Here is a 23,577-nt window from a genome sequence, read left to right as displayed (position 1 = left end):
TCTGCAATGGAAAACGGAAGTATAATGGGCCGAGGCGAGCCGAGGCAAGCTGTTACCAGCAGTGGAAAAACGCCATTACAGAGCTCCTGCTCCTTTGTCTGGCGGAGGGAAGGACACACTCAGCAAGGGGGAAAGAGGATCAACAGCAGAAATAGATCAACAACTGAGGTGAGATCCAAAAAAAAAATATGTGGACCCCTCCTGGTTTGATTATTACAGCATGAGCATGTGTATTTGTGTTCATGATTTGTACAAGTGGGGATTAGTGTGTCCATGTATTGTGCATACAGCGAGTGCATGTACAGTATTACACCACAGGACACCAGCAGATGGTTGGCTGGTGCTGCTAATCCACAGCAGAGGAACAAACCTCGGCAGGCAGCTGGATTCTCTTACTGACCTCACCGCTGACAACCCAGCCGGGAGTGTCAGCTGTAACAACCTGGGGAGGGGGGTTATTTTGTTTGGGAGCTGTCAGCATGAGACACAATGCTTCCCCGCCCTCAACTCCTCTGCTGAGCCAAAGAGCTGGTAATAATCATTGGATCAAAGCGAGGCCAAAGAGGAGAGAAAGCCAAATAAAATGATGTGTTTCTTCAGTCTTAATTAGGTCTATGCTCTCGGTCAGACGCATAACCTCAACATCTGGCCACAACAGACAATCAAGTGTGGTGAGTGTATGTGTATGTGTCTGCCTCACTGCTTGCTTGCAACACTCTAGGAGAGTGTGGGTATAAAAGACACTCATGTGTCTGCAATCAGCAAGGAGCTACATTTTAGTCTGCAACAAGAAACCAAGAAACCTTAGTCCACCGTTATTGGCATTCCTATATTGTTAGCAAAATGGTAGACGAAGACAACTAATATTCTTTTACTTCTACTTCGAGTGTTCTCCAATTTCCTGCCTATAGACATGGCAATCACTGGCCTCTGTTGTCTTATTTCTGAGGTCCTGTCTCTGTCAAACAGATGACTGATCTAGTTACTGATGGACCAACAGCAGTACATGAGAGGCCAGTGGTTCTAAATGAGACGTTTGTCCCTACCATTCTTTGGTTGGTAACCTTTATTCTTGTCTCAGCAGTACACTGGACTTGCAACTGACATGGCTTGTCACTAGCGCTCCAATGCTGCTAACTCACATGGTTAGTAGCTTCATAGCATAGGTTGCAATGGGTGCCAAGATTTTGATTGTTTCCTGGCAACGGCAGTTAACCCTAGTGCATAATGAGGAAAGTATGTCCCCCCCATCACTTCTATTTAAAGTGAGTTAGATATGAATCTTTTAATGGTCCATATAAACATATGGGAAAACCTGTCCCAACTTTTATATGTGCATCTGGCTATTGTTAAAACATTATGAACTTTATACTTTGATGGGATAGAACATGACAAACCACCAAATCAGAGTTGCAATCTGTACTACAAACAAAAAACACCCATCCAGGCGTACCATTTTATCATTAAGTCAACAGAGTGCAGAAACACAGATACATACATACACAGAAAACTTTCTAACACACGACACTAGTAGGTTCATCCCAGCCGTCCTGTAAACTGCCAGTCAACCACATCATGCGTCTAATTCCACGGGCCACCCGCATCACAAGGCAGCAGCAGCTCACTGTTTATCAATCAGTGGGAAGTTAATGAGACAAGGAGGGGGGGGGGGGGGGGGGGGGGGGTTGCACCCCCCATTTAAAATGCATTACCCACGGGACAGGCCTCCAGCAGGGCTCCGTCTGACTGACAGGGAGTCGACATTGGGGAGAGGAGAGAGCAACAAAAAGAAGCCATGTACTGGCTGTTAAAGCCACAGAACATGTCCCGGGTGTAGGCAGTCTGACATCTAAACAACCACAAAAACACGTAATGACTGTGACTGCAAGTGTGACACGACAGGAGGTAAATATCAATGAGATGTGTATTACTGCTGCATTAGCTTGTCCTAAAACTATGACACACAACTATTTGTTAACTTCCCCACATCTGTTGGACAAGTACAATACCTATACTTACAGTTATGTATTGCCATGCTGTCACAGGGCTGAAAAACGTTTTTGAGGGAAAGTATATTAGGTCGGAGGGAAGAGTAAGCTTGGCCTGTCAGTAGATTTGATAACACAGACAAAAAGACAATGATGTCACTTCAAGTTAATCCTGAATGCCAGCAACTAAATGCCACCTCTGTTCTTCCTGCATTCAAGTATTATAGTATTTATTCTGTTGTATCTCTGTTTAACATTGTCAGCCTTCTTTGCATGGGAAAATCACACCGGGATTTGTACACTGTCTTATCTGAATGGAATATAATAAGAAGAAAAGAAATAAATGTCAAGGTTTACTATTCAAACACACACCCTGCTGTGAACTAAATGAGAGAATACAATCACATAGGAAAACTGATCTTTTTGGTGATATCTCAAGAAATTTTGATCATTTTTTACATCTATTCTTTATTGCTAGTGTTTGCTCTGCTTTTATGCGAGTAAAGCGAATGGTACGTGAGAGATAATAATTGCAACAGGCTTGACGAATTGGAGTTAGTGCCTAATCAACCACTGGCAAGCGAGAGGTCTCATTGTAGGTGAGTGCTGCCTATGACCTAGAAAGAAAGGTCCTTTACAGCATATAAACAGCTTGTATAGGCTGATGTTACATCGGTTTTCTATTGATTATGAAACACAAATGGACTTTGTCTTTCTCTCGTAACGAAAACTTGTGATGTGATTACCGCAATACCAAAACAATGAAGCATAAAGAAATATCGACAGCTGAACCAAAGTCACTCCTAGGCCGTTACAAACCCATTATCAGTGTTATAGAGGAGAGTTTATACTGCTTAAGACATTTTTGAACAAATCTTTCTGAATTAGAAAGTTTATTCAAATTAAAAATGTAATTGTATAACAGGCCAAGTAGAGAAGGAGAAACTTTATTGCAAGAAAAAGACTCAAAACAATGCCCATGCTGTAGCATCATGGATCTTTTCTGTTCGGCCGAGTATAAAATAGCACATTTTTCAGTCAGTAGTCACAAATAGGTTTCCAAATCTAAGCTCTACAGGACTCTCCCTTTTCCCTTGATAAGGTATCCAACTATAAGTATAATGGAGCAAAGAAAAGGTTAGGGCGAATAGAAGTATGCTAAAAAAGTACATAAAGAATGTATCCTTAATTGACATGCTATGACTCATACATTGACACTACAGTCTCCATTACTGTTGTTGGAGAACAAGCTGGAACAAAGTGCAGCGATTTCCCTTTCAAAGCCTTCGATATGTCTCATTAAACTCAGACAATCTAGTCAGAGACTTTTGGACAAATCATACAGTTAACTATGATAAATGAAAAGCTAAGCATTAGCCTTTGGAGAGCAAGTAGTTCTCTACCACTTGTAAGCCCTGCTCTGTTAGGGAAAGTTATAACAGATGTATATATAAACATCTAGAGCAGTGAAATCCTCATCAAAGAAATACGTTTCTTATAAAACCTAATCTAGGAGCTCCAATTAGTACATTACATTTCAATGGAGAGACCCATGGTAGAGGTAATAATGTCCCTTCGCTTTTATGTGGCAAGAACCCAGCTCCGTGTGGAAAAAAGTGGGATCATGTGCATGTGCATGTGCATGTGCATGGACCCCCCTCCTCCCCGCACAGAAAAACGCCCAAAAAACCTTGTCTCAGTGTTAGTAACATTCTTTTTCCAGGCGCAAGGGAAGAGGGCCAGTCTTCCAGTCTTCCTGGCTGGGATCTGTCTGACATCAGGCAGTGTTGCAGGCCAGTGCCAAGTAGAGCAGAGAAGCAGAATTCCCCCTGCTTACCCTGAGCTCAATGCAACTCCCAGTCTTCACCAAGCATGTCATGAACTGAACTGTTAGAGCATGCCAGCCAATGATTTCTGCTCAAGTAAGAAGGAGGAAGGGGGGTAAAAGTCAAGGCGGATGGTTTTGACTTTGTATGAAATGCAATATTCAGTAGCAAGTAAACTTGCTTGTGTTGAAAATGCAAAAAAGCTTTTCATACAAAGCAGAGGTTCCTCTTTGGGCTTTTTTACACTTATCATTACAGCCTCATTATGATTCTTTACACCTGTGTGGCATCCTGTGGGTGGTTAATTGGTGAGCGAGATGGTCAAACACAATAGCCATTAGAAGCAGTGGCACGCAATTATTGCAGTGACTGTCACCTGGAGATTGATGTGTTTAAGCCCCGGCATGCCCCATGAAATCAATAAAATGTCATCACTGTGCAATGTCTGCATGATGGATGACTTCACAGGATCCAAATTACAGAGACTGGATGATGAATACCACCCCAACAATGGACAAGATAATTGGAATTAGGAAAGAAGTGCAACTCTAATCTTTGATAGATAGAAGATAGAAGTGTGAAGACATTGACGCAGACCAGAGATACATAGGTCTGTTAGTTTATATCAAAAAACAGATTTGTTTCTTAACAAGTACAAAAAAGTACACCCAAGACGGTCCACTAACCAGAAGGTATGCTGCTGTTGAAATAAAATATATGTGTATCTCAAATACAGTAAGAAGCCAGACATCATGACATTTGGATCCTCACTACTACAACTATGTAGCTAAAACGACTGAGTATGTATATAAAGTAAGGCAGTGTGATCAGCAGATCAAGAAAGAGAGAAAGCTCAGAGCGGAACCAGGGATGTGCTGCTGTGGAGGCATACTGTACATATCCAAAGTCTGTCCTCACCCAAAACAAGAATTCAAAACAAGGATTCTTCAAATACTCAGAAGAAGGCTGGTGGAAGCCAGGTGGAAGTGACATGATAGTGTTATACCCCCACAAAAGCTCTCAGGCCGGTCAGAGTGGGTAGTAACCATGACAATCTTAACCTAGCAGTTTCCGTTGCTGAACTTAATGACTTCAACCATATCGGGGCAGACCAGGAAATGCTTAAAAATTGTTATTTGAATGGGGGGATGGTTCATTTTTGGGAGTCACAGACAAACAGGTGTTTAGAGGGCTTGTTCTCTTTCTGCTGTCCCTCAACACAATGGCATCCCATGTCATTTTACGCATACATGCTGCTGCCTCACCATATTATGGGAACACTTTGTCTCTTGCTGCACCACAGTTCAGTGTGGAGTGAAACAAAGTCCAGCCCTTCCAGTCTCACAAGCGCAATGAAAACTTAATAAAATGCCACATTTGTTCAAATGCTTCTTGGTAGTCTGGCTTTACAACTATCTATGTATGGTACAGGATAACTACAGGAAAAGGGAAACTTCGGGTCAGATGTTTTCCCACATAATTGTCTGTTCCCTCTTTTGTTTTTGCATCTGTTCTCACTTGTCGTCATGTAACATCAAGTCACATCTGGCTCTCATGTGTTTTGCTTACCCCACAGTGTTTGTCACCCAAATGCATGCACATGTGACAAAGTGTGTCTATGAGAGCCCAGCAAATCATCACCTGCTCACTCATGTTTTACGGCAGGGCAAGTCGCTTTCCTTTCTTCCAAAAAAGACATTATCACTTAATTGCTCATGATATCATGATCCCCAAGGGCAAGGGAAAAGTAATCACATGTGACTTATCAAAGGCCGCTGAGTGTAAACTCTAAAGGCTCCACTTCAGGTCAAGTGGAATATATGGATTAAATATGTCTTATGCTCACAATTAGACAAGTGATAACAATCTAAGTTGTAGAAAAAACAAATAAAAAGTAAAAAAACTTGATACCAGGTGGATATTTCTTTTTCTTCTTTCTTTTTTTAGTGGCATGGGCCAGTGACATTGTTATCTGAAACTAATTATGCCGGCTGCCAAAGCAGCAGTCTCTCAAATCGCCTTTGGTGCTGTGGATCACTGGAGGGGAGATCCTCCATCCTGCTTTCTACTCCTATCTGCCCCTGGGGCTTCTGTTCCTCTGTAGCAGAGAGCGTGCCCCTGCTCTGCCTCTTCATCTCCCTCAGGACGTGCCCTGGTTGTGTGTCAGCGTGCGGGGGTGTGGGAGAGAGAGAAATAGAGAGCGTGTCAATGTTTGTGAACAGGAATCACCAAATGTGCTTGTCGGCTTCATTTATGCGTTTGTCTGTGTGGGGGCGTGTGTGTGTGTGTGTGTGTGTGTGTGTGTGTGTGTGCCTTGTACACATGCAGGCATCGCTGCATAAGCTGTTTCTACAACCAGGATTGTGTTTGTGCTCCCCACACATCAGTCTCATGGCTTAGAGATCATGCAATACATTCTTTTCTTTCAACACTATCGGCAAACCACACCACTCCCCGCCTGATTTCCTAAACGTCTTATTCAACCATTCTTCAACCGTTGAAAAATCAGGAAGGCATTATAGAACTGTAATGCTTTTCTAAAGAATTTAGAAAACTGTGAAACAAAATATTCTTCTTACTTTCCACCAAAAAATCTGTTAACACTGAGGTCTGTGAGTAATGAGGATGTTTCTAGAAAAAGATACTGTTGTATTGGGGTGGATAGAGATAGATACCTCATATTTATATTCATGTCTTCTAGCCTTTAGCAAACTCAGGAAATATTGAAAGCCTGCAGATGGAAATTGACTAAATTGAAATCATATTCTTCTTACATTCAAAATGGAAACAATAAGCTTTGTGTGCAGCCTCAAAGCAATTAATTGCATCATATGTTCCTGGTCTGTTTTCTATATCATTTTCTTTCTTTCTTTTTTATTAAAGATCATTAAGTGGGTTAAGGCTGAGAACTGGACGATGTACCGAGGAGGAGGTGAATGCAAAGTCAGTTTTAGGACAGGTCATGCTAATGCAACAGCTTTGAGCTTTCCCATTAATTCAAATGACTTGCAAAGAACTGGCCCAAGGCCCCAAAGCTCATTCATTGCAACCTCGTGCTTGAACTAATAAGTGGCTAGGGAGCTCCAAACAATCAAGCCTATCATTCTTTACACAGGGTAAATGCACATACAAAAAAAACAGCATTTCAATTTATTAAGTTTGTCTATACCTACCTGCCCTCTCCCCCCTTTCTTCCTGCCCTTCTCCCCCATCTTGCACGCCCTCCGGGAAATCAAACAATTAAGGGCTGAATACTAAGTTACTCTCCCTCCCTTTATGTCTTTCACCCCTCTGATTATGTCAGTGAGGGAGATGTCCTCCCTCTTACATGGAAGTCTGCAGTTTATGTATTAGGTGGGCTTGGTTGAACACCCTAACCCTGAGTTCTTTTGATTGACAGAAGAAGAAAGCTACAAGATTGGAACCAAAACCTATTTCTATTTATTTAAAGACAAATTTCCTTTGCTTTTTTCGTGCATTTGCAACAGGTGTGGTGTGTACAAAGAAAAGGAACTAAGTGTCCAATTTATAAAGCAATAAGAGTCATTTCCCAACCGCTTAGCATTCATAAATCTCTATCAGCTTTCATTAAAACCATTTTATGGAGTGAATGCTTACAAAAGATTAATCTGCTTTCAACACCATTTCACCCTGTTTCTAAAGTTGTTGATTGATTTCCAAATAATGCACAATTAGCTCATCAGTCATCCATGGTTCGGTGATCCCTGGAAGGAATACAGCTCTAGTTCAGCTGATGCACCCAGGAAGTGGAATATTATTGCTTTTCCCAAAGAGATTGTTTGTAAACATAACATCATACATCAGATCGTGCAGATGGAGCACACAGTTGGGGCTCGTTCAGTTTAAGGGTATCAATGACCCATGGAGCATAAAAAAAAAAAATAAGCGTGGTTGATTTGTATCCACATCCATTTAGAAATTTCAATCTGCATTTTAAACAAAATCGATTGCGAGACCGCCAAGGCCACGGTCGTGGAACTTCTAAGGTCAACCCCCAAAACCAAAAAGCAAAGAGCTTTGAAATTATTTTCAATTATTTGCATTTTTCATATTTTAACCATTCAGTCAACTATTTAGTTGTGTTTGGGGTGGGTTTAATATCCTAAATGAAGGTCTGAATGTTGTTTCAAAGCCCTCTTCACACTGCTCTTCTGGCCAACTACTGAATCTACTGAACCATGTACTTCTTCATTGGCTAATATGAATATATTGAATCTAAAAATACTGGAATCAGCCAATCAAATTTAGCATTCTGAGACATTAGTAATGGTAGATTGTTAAAGGAGTAGCTTGATAGAGTAAGTAGCTTGATAGATTGAGTTAAAAAAGTGTTGTTGTTTTTTTTAACAAGGGTCAAATGAGAGGACTGATATCACTCTTATATCTGTATGAACAATATGGAGCAGTAGCTAGCGGCTGGTTATCTTAGCTTAGCATAAAGACTAGAAACAGAGGGGAACTATAGCCTGGCTCTGTCCAAAGGTAACCAAATCTGCCTACCAGCACCTATCCACCAGATCACGGATTAACACGTTAAATCTTGTTTGTTTAATCAAAATACTGAAGTGGGGGATTATGTGAGGGACTATATCTCATCTCACTCATGTCAAGAAACTGAATACTTGGATTTCCCAAAATGTAAAACCATTCCATTAATTCCCAAAATAAATACATGGACATGCCCTCAGTGGACAACTGGATCTACTTCTGCCAGATGAAAATATGCCCCATTGTCTTTTCAAAGAAAGACAACTTTTGGCTTTTCTCTCAGTTTGTGTGTCGACATATGCATTTTCCTGCTAAACCCTCTGTGAATTTACAACCTGCACGTGACCCCCTCTGTACTCTGTTGATGATTTTAAGACCTCTGTGTCATGGAATTGGACCTCAATTCCACAGGGTCACTTCACCCCAAAGCACTCCACAGCCTTTTATCAAACACTGGCAGCTCCTATTGTTGTTGGCAGCTTACTCCTGTCCCTGTGCTGGAGGGATTAGGTGAGAGTGAGTGAGGAGGAATACATGGGGCCAACCAAAGGAGACCCTGCCGTGTCCCATACACCAACAGGGAGGTATTAATAGTTGCTCATGGCAAGAAAATACCCTAGGAGGGAGACACATTGAGGCAGGTAGACAGAAGAGGAGGAGGTCTGCTGTCACACCTCATCTAACAAAGCAAAAACACCAGAAACCTAAAATCCAGTCATCACACATCCTCCCCCAGCCTCCGTCTACTCCCTGTGTGTCCATCTCTCAGCACTGTGGGGCCTCAGACACATAACCTTGATGACAAGTGGGATGGGAAACCAAAAGCATCTGCTTTCTGCATGACATGCAGACAGAGGAAGAGTCCATGCTCCAGGTCCCTGACTTTTTCTGCACCATTTCTTTTTATCCCTAAGCTAAATTTAGTGATAAAAGAGGCATCTGAACTCTACCTCTTACACTCCCATTGAGTTGTGTACAGATTTGTGTACAGAATTGTAAATGGGTGAAAAAACAGGAACACAAGAAGGTCAGCAGCAGAGATGCTACCTTTTAGGGCAAGAGGAAGGGGGGGGGGGGGGGATGCTAGTGAACTGTAGCGGATGCTGTTTTTGCTTTCCATCCAGCATTCGTTTTTCACAAGGACACTGGTCTCTGGTCTGTATGTGTCTGTGTTGGACAACAGAAGGGGCCAAAAACTCCTAGATCAGCTAAAAGAGATATGCTTCCTTCAGCCCAGATCTGACCGTCTGACTCATGACCACGCGTGGCTTCTTCTCTCAGTCAATGACCCCCCCCACGCAGGGAGTGTTGGTCATAGGAAGGTCAGTGGACTGTGAGAACGGACAGAACAGGATGGAGGACAAGTAGAGTGAGCATTCCCTCCCGGCTTAACTCACACTGTAACACCAGGCAGATCTATTTGTCTGTCTGTCAGAGGGAGGATGGAAGCCAGGACTGTGAGCCTGGACTGATTATCTTTATGGTCAGCAGCCACAGAGGTCAACAACTTTGGCTGCTTTTGTTTATTCCCCTTGGCACCCCAAAGCCTGGGGAAAATGAGATTTCACTACAATATATGGACAACGTTTGCTTAAATAGGTGAAAGGGAGAGATTGTGAGCCAGGAAACAAGACAGAAAGACAAACAACCTAATGGAAATGAAGATAAAGATAGAGAGCCTTGGCTGAGGGATGCAAAAACTAACTTTTGTAATCCAAGATCCTACAGAACCTCTAATGGAACCACATTTTCTGGCAAATTTGAACAATTACCTTCAAATGACTCTTATGTCTCTAATATCGTACACTTCTGCTACTGTTTACCAAAAACAATGTATTAATCCTCATTAGGCATACAAGTCAAATATATAAAGAAAAACTTTCATGCATTACATGAGCCCCAGAAGGTAGTTTTATTTTGCATGCTTTTTTCCCATTTCTGCAATCTACCTATGAAGACTAGCTATAACATTACTGCAGACATTTTGGGAAGACGGGGGAAGACAGCATGGTTACAGGTTCCCAGTCTCCAAGTTTGATTATTGGTGCGACATATACATAAGTTGATTTGTCTTTTTCATTTCAAAATCTAAATTCTTACTAACAAAGCAGTGAACAGGAACTAATGAAGTGTTGCGTTTGCTCATTTATTTGTAGGACAATGTTCTGATAAAAAATACAAATATTCTAGTGTATAGTGCATATCAAAATAACCAGTATTTACAAAGAAAAAAGAAAGAAAATTGCTGGATTCTTTCTTAATACATTCACAAGATGAATGGGAGTTGGAAATAAAGGAAATTATATGTGCTTAGACTGTATCAGCTGTATGGCGTACGTTCAACATCGTGCAATTAACGTTCTTGCGGAAAAAGCCTTGCATTATGCTCTATTGAAAATTAAACTCAAGGCTTAGTCTAAATTTAAAACCCCCATAACTTTTAATGCAATCTAATCTTAAAAGGTGCACAGGCAGAATGGCATTTCTAGGTAAAATAAAATGGGTAATTGTTCAGTGAACAGCAAAATATTGCACACCGGGTTCATAGTAATGCAAGAAAGGGCTCTTAAAAGATGACTCATACAGAAGATAAAAATACAACAGGGTGAAGCCTGTCTGGCTGTCTCCCTGGTTGTCGTCATGTCTTCCATGAAACAAAAAACAGTCCACTTGTTTCTTAAATTCTGAGCACTGCATGCATACAGTAAAAGCATCCAGTAAATTGCAGCTTCTATAGACTCTGACAGGTTGATTGCAACAGGTAAAGAGGCAAGTTTGGATCCCAGCTGTAGAAACAAAAGCCCATCCTCCTTCTTTATCAGTTATCATCAGGGTGCATGTGAGCAAGGCACCAAACCCTTTGTCACATAAATTAAAAGCATGATCAGAATGATTTTTATTTTGGTAATTTAGTATTGACCTGATGAATTACTGAAAGAGAAATCATGAAATGCATTCATATATTTTTAGGCTGCTAAACCCAGCCTGAAAAACCTCCATCACGAAAAGAAGGCATCTTGATCTGCAGAGCCGCCTATAAGCTCTTTGGTCAAGGTAGGTAGTGAGTGATGGCTCGTCCCCCAGAGAGAAACTGCTGCTTACAGCAGATTTCAGTTGGCAGTGTTCTTTGTGGTGAAGGGAGGGAGGCTGAGGTATAGATTTAGCAGCTGGAGCCCTGAGACCCCCGTGGTCCGTCTGGTAAAAGGCTTAGAGTGGAGTGGAGAGGGGAAGACCCCTATCACTGCATAAAATGTCTTTTTTTTAACAAGCCATTGAGTCTGATACTCAATCTTCATTTTCTTCCGTTTTATACTTAAAGTGCACCTCATTATTGTGACTTTGCTTGTTTGACCTTCACTGTGCAGAGTGATGTATGTACAGATTTTTAAACTAGAAGGCTGTTTTCATTACTCTGGGCTTACCTTAAATCGGTGTGTAAGGCGTGTACGTACGATTTTGTGACCTCATAGTTTGGAAGCCAATCCTGGCGCAATTTGAAACTTACACAAGAGTGATGTGGAAACATGAAGCCTCCTGCGCGAGGTAACACTGTAAATGGACTTTTCAGACATTTTATATCCAGAAGTTAAACTTTTGAAATTAGAATACAGAGTTATGGATTCTGGATTTTCATTGACAGAGAAGGAATATATGCAAATTTAGGACTAATTAGTATGGTCTTTGAAAAAAACTATATATGACACAAATTATCCAAGCTTAGTATGTCAGTTGGGGACAGATTCAATATTGAGGATTTCAACTTTTCTATGTGATTTCAAGGAAGTGACATCTGGGAAAAGAAAGTCTCTAAAAGAAACTCTCTCACATTACAAAGTGCTACTTCATTTATAACACAAGAATTAAGGGGAGAATTGAACGCTAGACGGAGAGAAAGTGACATCAGGTGAGCGGGTTGAGTTGTTTTGGGGCTTTAAAAAGTGAGCTTAAAAGTTAAGTTGGGATGAGATAAAACAAACTAATTTATACAGAATCACACAAAACAGAACATTAAAAGGATGTTGTGCATGTGCATGTGCATCCCACTCTTCTTTGTCCTGCAAGAAGAGACAGGCCGTACTAAGAGTTTTTCAGGTTTACTGAGTACCTCCTAAGTAATTGGGAACATGGAGTGGCGAGTCCACCTTAGTAATTACTGCTCTAAGCTTGAAAATAATTGGAGCTTCTAAGAAGGCAATTCAAAAGAGGGAATATTCGTCCAAAAAATCCCTTTTGAAGGAAGTAGTTAAAAGGCACAGTCTCTGGACAAAGACGAGCCCATTTCCAAGGCTTGTCTTTGAAACTAATGAATCACAGTGTACCATGGCCTCGCAGCAGCAATGGTAACAACAAAGGTACAAAAGCTGGAGTTAACCTCAGTGCATCCTTTTCCTGGAAGTAAGGTTTCAACCTCTGTACTGTATGTGTGTTTGTGTGTGTGTGTGTGTTTGAATTTTGCTGATGAGTGTATGTTTGTCTGCAGAAGAGAGAGAATAAACAAGCATTGGTCCAATCATGCAGTACATCTAAGTTGAATGGTAGTATATCAGTTCATGATGATGGTTAGTGGGTCAAAGTCCTAGGCTATTTGTGCCCTCTCCACAATTACTTTCACTGTAAAGTGCAGTACACACCTGCCAATGACCCGTTTGCCCGCTATCTTACTATCCATGCATCTCTAATACAATGAGAATGCTTGGCTAATAAGTCAGAAGACAAGCTGATTACTCACTGATACGGGATAGAGATGTGGGCTTCAGATCAGATAATCAGGAGCAAGGCTCTAATATGATGTTATGTTGACAGTGATAACAGGAGCATAAAAGCAGGAGCACAAGCAGCATCTCAGCGTTAATGCCTTAGTGGATGGAGACGTAAAATAAATAGTTTTATCTTAATGCCATCCCTTTCCTTAAAAACATCTTCCTATCATCTCTCTTTTCTCATGCTGTGCTCTTCTTTATCCATGTGTTGTTACTCTTGCTCCAATGATGGCACGTAAGGATGCTGGGCTAGCAGGTTACCATGGGAACAAAGTATTTAATGGGATATAAAAAGGGAAATTTCGGCGCAAAATGAACCTAGGGGTTAATCAGACATGAGTACAGAGTCGACCGGTCTCTGGGATATATTTTCATGCTAATCAAATGTGACCAGTTTTAGGGCAAACCGCTAATTAGCTTTGAACGCTAGTAGTCAGGGCACTTGTAAAGTAAAAAGAAATCAGCCACGAACACCGTGCAACCAGTAACCAGTAACATGGTTCAAGCACTTCGTTCGTTGTTTTCCCAAGATGGCGCCTGCCTGTATAAGCAAACAGAACAGTTATTATAAACTATCTTTTTAATAAACTGTCTGTTCACTTACAAAGTTCTCAATAATTTGGTTTCCATATAGGGACCCTCATTATGCTACCATGGAAGTGTGGTGCTATTTTGAGCCTTGTTAGCGATTTCTTTTTACTTCAGCAGAGCCTTGACTACTAGTGTTACAAGCTAATTAGCGGTTTGCAGTCAAACTGTTCACGTTCGATTAGCATGAAAACATATCCCAGAGACCGGTCGACTCGGTACCCTAGGTTCCTTGGTGGAATTGTCCTTGAAAAAGAGGAAGTTTGGATTCTCATCCAGGTAATAATCAGATAATTGGATACACGGACACATTCACGGTTCATAAGTGTTGAGAGTTTAAAACTAATATTTAAAAGTCTGTAATGCCTTGTAATTTTCATTGTTGGCATGTTTTAAGACTTTGTCATATTGGTGTACAACTTCATTTCTTTAAACTGATTCTATCTGAATGTAAGAAATCCCTAAAACTGAAAGCCATTTTGAATTACTCCAAAACACTCTAGGCAGAGAAAATATTTAGGGTCAACCAGTCATTTACGCTCCAGTGAAATACTAATCCACTAGCTCCCGCTAAACGTGATTCTATTGGTCAAGTATCATGTCAATCAATACAAAGATTCACTTTTAAGGAACAAGGGTAAAGTCAAGAATAGTGTATTCAAGCAGTTATTTTACAGACATTTAAATCTGTAAAAAATACATTTTAAACGGTTTAGTTTAAAGTAAGCACTGAGGCCCAAACTTAGGGAAGTATTTGATACACCCCTTGTCTCACTCCTGGCTTGATGACAGGAGGAAGGATTTCATACAGATGGGTCACACATTGAGTTTGACAAACCTTAAACAATCTGTGTGTGGCTCAGCAGCAGTTAACAATAACTCTACAAAAGGAAGTCACAAGAGATGTCTTTTTTCCAGAAAGGGTTGTTTATTTATGTTGCGTCTCTAGCCTTCTGTTTGTCCAGCTCCCCAGGAGAGGCTGTTTCCTGCTCATGTTTTCAGTGAGACACAAGGAGGTCTTCATTGAGAAAAGCAACAGGTCACCAACCAGCATCAGTCCAGCCTGAGACATGGAATTAAATAACATCCTTAAAACCCAACACGCAACTGGGACAAATGGTGTCTGGATCTTGTCCAGACTGAATTTTATTGTTCTTCCAAACACCAGAGAGATGGTAGATGTTTGCAGCCAGGCCTTTCACTTAGCAAACATAGCCTTTGCCCGTCCTCTGTCCAGGGAAAAGGCCACATTAAAGTGTATGTATCTGTCTGTTTGTCTCGCAGCACAACAGGCTCCAAAAGATGAAAAATCAAACCTCCAGGCCCCTTATGCTTAAAGCTTAACAACATGATGAGCAGGGAGAACCCCCAAGTGCAGGCCACCGAGAACATCCTCCACCCAGCTGATGAGCCCCAGGCCTCCTTTCAGTGATCCTGCAGTTCATTAGAAAGGGAAGCGGCGGATTGAGAGCATGCTGCCTGCTTAGCTTGAGACTCATCTTGATATGCCTGGAGGCCACACATTCAAAGCCGTAAAGCAGCTGGAACAGCTTGGCCAGAAATATTTCCATACACAGCTCAACAACTGTTCCCACTGGTCTACAGTAGATGTACAAGCTTCAGGGTTTCTCTCATACAGTAGGTTTGAGAGTCTCGCTTCAACATGAAATAAAGGACCTTAACAGGATAGTTTGGATTTTTTTTTTTTTAAGTGGGGTCGTATAAGGTAATTATCCATACCCAGTGTGTTATCTATAGTAGATGGCGGCAGAGAGAAGTACCGACACGGAAGGAAGGGGCATTTTATCATCATTACTAACTTTGTTAATTAATGTTCTACATTAAAGCCGGAGCATACTATGCCCGCAGGTTTTTTAAGAGTAGCCTGTGGTTTAATTAGGTAGCTTTAAATGCCACGTTTGTGTGGTATGGTCAGAGAACTGATCTCATCCTTAATCCTTGATGTAATCATGCTGACACCAAATTTTAGGATGTATAAGTCTGCCATTGAACTTTGGAATCAAACTACTCATTAAATAAGTGTTTTAATATTAACATGCACTCCAGGGCTTCATTCACTGTTGGTTTTCCTGCATTAATGCTTATCTAATTCTAAGCACAAAAGGGACTACTAGCTAATGAAAAAAAAGACATGGTTTATAAAATACTGGCAGCTTAAACTATTTCTGTCTAGACCATGTGCTCTTTTCTTGTAGGTAATTTGTTGACTATTTCCCATGAGGCTCCAATTGATGAAGATAAACAAAACAATGTCCTCCACGTCTGAATGTCCATGATTCTATCTATAAATGCCCTTTTTCACGCAAACACATTTTTTTTATTTACAAATAAGTGCAAATATCAGTCATTGCTGAGTCACACTAAAATGTATTCTTTTGATGTTGATAATCTACTGCGATCAGAACATAATTAATATTTGTACTTGCAATTTTTGAATGTGAAGATAAAACAAGACACACGAGCATAAAACGGCAGCCTTTCCACATGGAGAGGGCCTTGATCTTTCAGGCAGACATATTATCAACCACCATTTGGAGTGCCAGTTCACAGGGTTGACATGTTGCTCCAGGCAGCGTGTGCCCTTTCCATGCCGACAAAAGGCTGCTTTCAAAGGGTGTCCGGAAATGTAGGAATATCTGACGCCTATGTCTCCTGCTTTCGCCAAGGAGCAGACACACCAAATAATGTTCCATATTGGCTCACAAACACACTAGCTTTGTTTGATCAAGAATAGTTTTCACCATGTTCCAGGCTTTCTAAATGTCATTGGTGCCAGTGACACTTCACAGCTCACCATAAGAGTATAAAAAAAGAGTGCTTTATTACAAGCAGACATCCACAACAGCATAGGCACAGGGCAAAAGTTACAATGTTACCCATACATATTTATTTCTTTGACCATTGCCATTGTCACTGGGACGATGCCACATAGTTGAATATGACATATTGTCACTATACACACAACCTATGAGGTGAAATAACAGTACTAGGTCAATAGTTTTCTACTTGATTTAGGAGTATTTGTCTATGTTATAGTCTTTGATTCATCATAAATGTATAGTATTGCAATGTTTTCAGTGGAAATACTGTATTGATTCACAGGTGTCAAGTATCAATCTTTTATTATATATGTGTTGGTCAGTTTGTCTGCTTGACAATCCCATTTTGCAGCAATAAAATTGAATTGATTTGAACAAACAGAAATTTATATTTTTAGATGGAAAAGATGTTGACAAAGTTTCCTTTTGGAGAGATCAATTGAAATTGGGAAAAAATTAGAAGCTAGGAATAAGTTTATAAATTGCAAGTTATCGCAGAATATTGCAATATGTTTAAAATGGCAATAATATCGTATCATGGCATAAGTATCGTGATGATATTGTATCGGAGAGGTCTGGTCATTCCCACCCCTAATGGTGTAAGACAGCTCAGCATGGAACTGGTGTCAAATGATTTGAAAGATGAGAATATCTGAATTCTTTGTAAGAATATGAATGAAACTGACAGATTTTTGCTGCTTAGTACTCAAGTTTCACAATGGGTTTACTGTATAAAGTCATTGTAGTTGCTGACGAATTTAATTTAATTTAATAATTTAAATTTAATTCTCTAAATCTGATGACTGGGCTTTCTATGAATAAGTTTAGTTGGGGCAGCACTGTCACAACAGGGATCAAACGAAAGGTTAAACATGAGAAGAAAACAACTCAAACAAACACAAGACTTTTGTGACTCGGTTGGAACGGTGTGTAGAGCAGGCGGACATCTATTGAGAGGTTTGTGCCTCAACGCCGAGGTCGAAAGTTTGAAAACGACCTCTGACGGTTTTCTGCATGTCTTCCCCCTCTCTTCCCACTTTCTCACCTAGCTGTCTGTCAAATTAAAGGCAGAAAGCCCAAAAATATTCAAACCCCCCCCCCCCCCCCCCCAAGACTTTCAAATGTCTAAGATCTACCTTTCATAGAAGGTCAGTCACGAAGCCAAAGCAACGGATTATAGAAACCTAATGTGAGATGTGTTTCAGTGGTTTGACTGTCTTTTTCCAATTGTCTTTGGCCTTTAGTAAAGCCATTTAACACATAGAGTTATATAAGGATGACTTTCCTTTTGCAACAAATAGACAAGACAAAAAGATGTAATCTCTTCAAGCCGTTTGTGATAAACCTTTTACGCACCCCACGCAACCTCTACTACTCTGTTACACTGCAGGGGTGATCAGAGTTCAGACACACATTGAGCGTGTTCACTTCTACATACAACATAAATAACTGCGTCCAGCTGTGCCAGCGCTATTTATTAACAAAGACCTGAGAAAACAACAATAAATCCGGGGGTTTAAATCAAATCATTTAATGCTGGACAGCGTTTCTTTCCTCCTCTACTGATGCCGGCTGTGTTTGAACAACTGGATTTCATCAGCGGCATGCAGCCAATCTGTCAGCAACCTCAGACAAAAGCCCTTCACTTAATGTCAGCACAGCAGGTTCAGTTCTGGCTATGTTGCCCTGATCCGCAGAGCAAATTCACTCAACAACACGCATCCTCGACAAATCCACATCCTATTTGCGATTTGTGTTGTCAAACATGCATGGCATGAAGTAGCTTCAATTTAGATTTTCAAAAGGTATTTTGACTTTTCACAGAAGTGTGTGGAAATCCACAGATGATGAAAGCCCTTGCCAGTAATTAAACCGTGTTACCCAGACTTGCTTTAAGTGTTGAGAGTATATTCTGACAGATTGCTATTTGGAATGCACAGAGGCTTGTTTGAGCAAAGTCTTTCCATCATGCACAAGCTCAAAGAGAAAGATCTGGTTTGCACCTCTCCATCGTTTCTGTTTGTTCCTTTTGGCCCGGGGTTTGAGCGCAACTGTGAACTTTACATTTAATGCAATTGGACAACAATGACAGCCATGCTGGAGGGGGATTGTGTGGGCCATGCATGGGAATGTAAGGTGTTTTTCTACTGTAGCTGATCACAAGGGAAAAGTTTGGTTCCCATTTTGACATGAAATGTTTTTACTGTACTATAAATGGGGCTGGTGAAATTTTGACAATCTGCAAGTCAGCTTTGCAAAATCCCCACCTATGCTAAGCAGGAATGTTATTCGATGGAAAGCCTGAGTGTGATTTCCCATCAAAATATTTTCAAAGTAGGTAAGCCATAAATTTGCGGTCGCTGGTGTTGAAAGCTTTGTCCCACAGTCTGCAGGTGGAATTTACATATATTAAGTCTGGAAAACAAGTGAGATTCATGGCTGACTCTGACATGACAACCCGTCCGTTCTCTCTCTCTTTTTCCGCTCTGTCACACAGACAGCTCTTCTTGTTCCTGGTTGCTCATGTGTGGCAGCAGAGCTGGTTGGAAAACATATTGCTCCATCAATCACATCCAATTCGGCTCAGCAACACATTTGACTCAGAGGTTGTCCGAGACCAAGGCCACATTCAGTCAGCCCTGGTGTAAAAATTCAAAGATGACAAATATTTCTCCAAACAGATTCAGAGCTTCGTCAAACTGTGCCTATACAGATAATCTAATCTATCAAATGATGTTCCCCCTCCTTGCCAGTCTCTTGACTGACACTGTGTTGACAGTATCTTAATATACAGAGCAAGGAGTGTGTGGTGTGTTCAAACAAAGCCTCCTTTCCCCCTGTGTTATGCCAATAGATCAAATGAAAAGATAGGGGGGAAGAAGGAGGAGGATGTCGGTTTAAATCAATGTCTGGCTGATGTATTCAGGAATTCTTGTCTTTCATGTCTTTGTTTCAGCACACGAAAAGACTAAAGCGCGGAGAGCACTGCCATGCCAGCACTAGCGGAGCAAGACAGAAAGATGTCCTCCTTCCCTTTGCCTGGCTGTTATGTGTGACACACAACTTGGCTACAGCCCCTTTTTTGGCCCCTGGGCAGCGCATATGTCACCCATTTGCACTGCAGAAAGCACTACGTTCCGAGCAAAGGCCAAGTATGAATGGAGGGAACACTTACTCGTTTTTCTCCAGAGCCAAGAGCAGCTGCTCACCTTCCGCTTCAATCATGAGCTTTAGTGATGCAGGGTGACGCTGAAGAGAACAGAGACAGGAGAGGGGATGAGAAAGATTGGTTATGGAGACAAGCAGGAATCATTTTGATTGAGGAAAGATGGCTCTGGTTCTCTGGTAGATAGCATTTTTCAAAACTGAAATGGGTGCCATGTGTGGCAATAAAATAAAATAAAAAAGTTCTTAAAAAGCTTAATTACACTCCTGTTGAAACTCTGACTGAGCCACCCAGCGCTGTGATTAAAAAACACGAGAATGCTGTTTTCAATCGAGTGGTCGGAAATCCTTATGAAGCGACTTTGTATCTTAGAACAAGAGCTGAGAGGATTAGCTTTTTGTTTCTATTCCATTTGACATTAATCCTGCAGAAAGCCACGAGTTGTGGCATCCCTGAGTTACAACACTGATAGACCATGTGTCTCTGTTAGAATCAGATGAAGTGACACCAAGTCGTAGATCACTTCTGTCAGTCTTGCTGCACATGCTAGTACACACGCATGTCAACACATACACCTCTCTTCTCTTGTGTGCTGCGCTCTCACTCAGGCACAGAAACGCACAGAAAAATCCTCTGTCTCACATTCTCCATCGCTTGGCAACCACACACACACAACAAAAATTTCAAACACGTAGTTCAATCTGGGTCAACTGTGGCCAAGAGCGCTGATCTGGGTTAAATCATCCATCACCCCCTGTGGAGAAGAATGTCTAGTGGATCATAAGATGATATGGAAGCAAGCAGTATCATTACACAAGCCATGAGGACTAAACTTCCTGATATTTTCTGATGTTTTGACCTCCCTCACACTGCATCTTTATGAAAGTTGCCATTTCTAACTTCAGGGAAACCATATTGAATGTTTGGTCTTTTTACTTAAGGAAGAGATCAATTAAAATGATAACTTAAATTCACTTTTCATCATGAGCCTTCTGATCTGATTTGTTTTGTTTTGTTTTTCAGGTAATAATATCCCACAGAAACCTTGTGGCACCGTGTCTGTTTGGTTTAGCCAGAACAAATTAATTCACTAATGAATTGACTCAATAACACAACCTGGAAACTCAAGCTGTGTTTTTTCTTTTTGTAAAGTTTGGGATTATAACACCAAACAGAGCAAACAATTCCAGATTTCAAACATTTTAGTTAATGTTCCAGCAGGATTGTGTTGTGTGTTGTGTAGCGTTTTTGTCCTTTCTAAGATGAACATAGAGAGGCAATGACTGCTGTCTCTGGCACCCTGCACCCTTTAACTTAGCTGACTCTCGGTTCTGCCATGTGAGTAGGATTCATTGCATTAAAATGCTCATATTATGCTTATTTTTTTAATTGTATTTAGAGGTTGTACCAGAATAGGTTTATGTGTTCTCATTTTCAAAATACACTAAATTGTTGTTATACTGCACATTGCTGCAGCTCCTCTTTTCACCCTTTGTGTTGAGCTCTCTGTATTAGCTACAGAGTGAGGCCTCTCACTTCTGTATAATCTATATTGGGAGTTGCACATGTGCAATACCTAGGTAGGGACTACTGCTTGTCAGTTGCAGAGCATGAGGGAGTGCCATGCTAGCAGCGAGGCGAGCATTTCAACGTGTTACAAGGTGACGCAGGTTTGTCACTGAAGAAAAGGCTGGACTACAATAGAGCTGTTTGTGAACAGTGTTTTCTATTGGAGATGGTAAGTTCCTTTTGGGTGGACTTTCATTTTTTTTACTTTGCAAACCTATAACATACACAAAAAGATAAATATCATTATAAAAGGAAAGGGAAAAGCCAAAAAATATAAAATGAGCATTTTAAGGCTTTGGTTGAAGCAAGTTTTTTTTTCCATTTGAACAACAATTACCAAACTAAGATTATTCATTAGATCCATGTTCATTTCAAGACTATATTCAATGTCATTTTTATGAAGTAAAAATTTTACTTCAGCTGTTTTTTGAAATCCTTAAGTACAAAAAGTGCAGATTCAAAATCCCTTTCCCTGCCAGTGTGCATTGTGTTTCAAAATAATATTTATATTGTGTTCAATTGAAAAAATGTTATTGTTTTTTACCGAGAAATTTTAAAATCATAGATTTTAAAGCTATAATTGCAATACCGTAATACTGTCATACCGTGAAAATCATGATATCTTGATATTTTTGCTAAGATTTTCATACCAAAGACCAAACTCCCTGCTATCCCCTATGGGCTGCATGCAGCACACTTAAAAACACAGTTTACTATTTTAAAGCAACGTCAATTGCTACTGTTTACCTTGTTATCCTCACAAAACAAAGCTAACATAGTTGCCGCTGCTGTGATAACCCTACAAAATCCTGTCTAACGGTATTATAACCCTTTTGGTCTGATGGTGGCAAAAGATAAACATTTTCAAATTAATATGTTTTTATCCTGTGGGGAGCAGAGAAATCACCCTTCTACATTTCAGTTTTTTCTAGTTTTTTTATGGTGTACAGGTGGAAATGTTGGCCTTAATGGTTGCAGCTAATGATCAGGTGGCCTGAAGCGCTGGACCGAAGACAAACCTAAATAATTAGGAATCATCTGCAGGGGACCATAAATATCAATGCCAGATTTCATGACACTAAGCTCAGTAATGTCAAGAGCCAGTGTAGGATAGACAACTGGAAGTCTAAAAGATTAAGCATTACCAAAAATAACAAAAGCCAAAAAGTGTTTCATTTAATCAACTATACTGTTCTTCACCTGGGATTTGAGCTGGCTGATCGGTTTCCAGTCTTGTCCAACAAGCTGAAGAGGAACTGTATTCCCATAGTGTTTCTGCTTTGCTGTTGGTCTGTGTTGAACAGTCGCGCTCAAAACATTTCCTGTAAACAAAAAAAAAAGATATTAATGCCATGTGAGAATACACAGAAAACAAAGTGTTTCTCCTTTATTCTAAATTCTCTCAGCATCTCTATAACCAGACCATGTCCCACTTTGTGGACATGAACATTGGGAACATTTCCTAAACGCATTTTCTACAAACAATGCCTATAATTAATTCATCCCCACTATTAAAAGGCCTGGTGTTCATTAACTACAGAACACAACCTGACAGTACAGCTGCCTTGTAATATTAAGTGTCACTAAACAAAATCACAGTACTTGTATTTGATGGCTTTTTTGTGTCATTCCACACAAACAATGCTCTCTGGATGGTTTTGTTTTTTATAACTAATAATTATCTACGCTAACAAAACGCCATCTTTGTTACGTCCTCACCCGTACTGAACATATGTTCAACTCCTTTTTATGGGCTGTCAGCAGAATGGAGACACAAATACAACAGCACTAATCAACGCTCTCAGACATCAAGCAATGACAACCCAAAACCTGTAGTGAAACCATCCCTTCTGCCACTCAAGCTGAGTAAATCTCCATAGTTCAGGAAGGGAGAGTCTTTGAGCATGGAACCAGGGTAGCTGCTGCTGCTATGATAACTCCTAACACAGGTGTCCAGGATGCACTGCAGGGATTAGACGTAGCTTTGGGGCATTGTTCCCAGCATACTTTTATCTCCTCTCTCTGTGTTCTGACAGGGTGTTAGCTGAGCCTCAGAGCGGCTACAATTCTCCAAACTATGCTGTGTTGCCAGTCATTTAAGCATATATTCCTTCCTAAATCCAATATTGTTGTCCACCAACGTGCCACCAGCACATGAAGTGGCAGAAAAACAACCACTACCCCATGAAAACTATCGCTTACAACTGAGACAGAAGCGGCAAACGCCCTAAATAGTACATCATGAGCACACAGCCGGAGAGTCTGAATGAAATAGCGAGCCACTGGAGGATATTGCTAACAGGGTTCCTGCAGTAATCAGCCCCCCACAGC

General features: G+C 40.7%; 1 protein-coding gene across 3 annotated transcripts in view; it reads right to left on the bottom strand.

Annotated features, from left to right (window-relative positions):
• Nucleotides 1-23,577, bottom strand: part of LOC117937024 (disintegrin and metalloproteinase domain-containing protein 12-like) — a 68,522-nt gene that overhangs the window by 35,371 nt on the left and 9,574 nt on the right. For all 3 annotated transcript variants that reach the window (XM_034860645.1, XM_034860646.1, XM_034860647.1), the window contains 2 exons: nucleotides 22,447-22,568; nucleotides 19,687-19,760 (listed from right to left, as the gene is read on the bottom strand). In XM_034860645.1, the coding sequence (XP_034716536.1) occupies nucleotides 19,687-19,760; nucleotides 22,447-22,568 (196 nt within the window). The remainder of the gene's footprint in view (nucleotides 1-19,686; nucleotides 19,761-22,446; nucleotides 22,569-23,577) is intronic.

This window comes from Etheostoma cragini, chromosome 21 (assembly GCF_013103735.1).
Source record: "Etheostoma cragini isolate CJK2018 chromosome 21, CSU_Ecrag_1.0, whole genome shotgun sequence".
In the NCBI taxonomy this organism is placed as follows: domain Eukaryota; kingdom Metazoa; phylum Chordata; class Actinopteri; order Perciformes; family Percidae; genus Etheostoma; species Etheostoma cragini.
The sequence above is the reverse complement of the archived record's forward strand: the minus strand, read 5'-3'. Positions and strand labels throughout refer to the sequence as shown.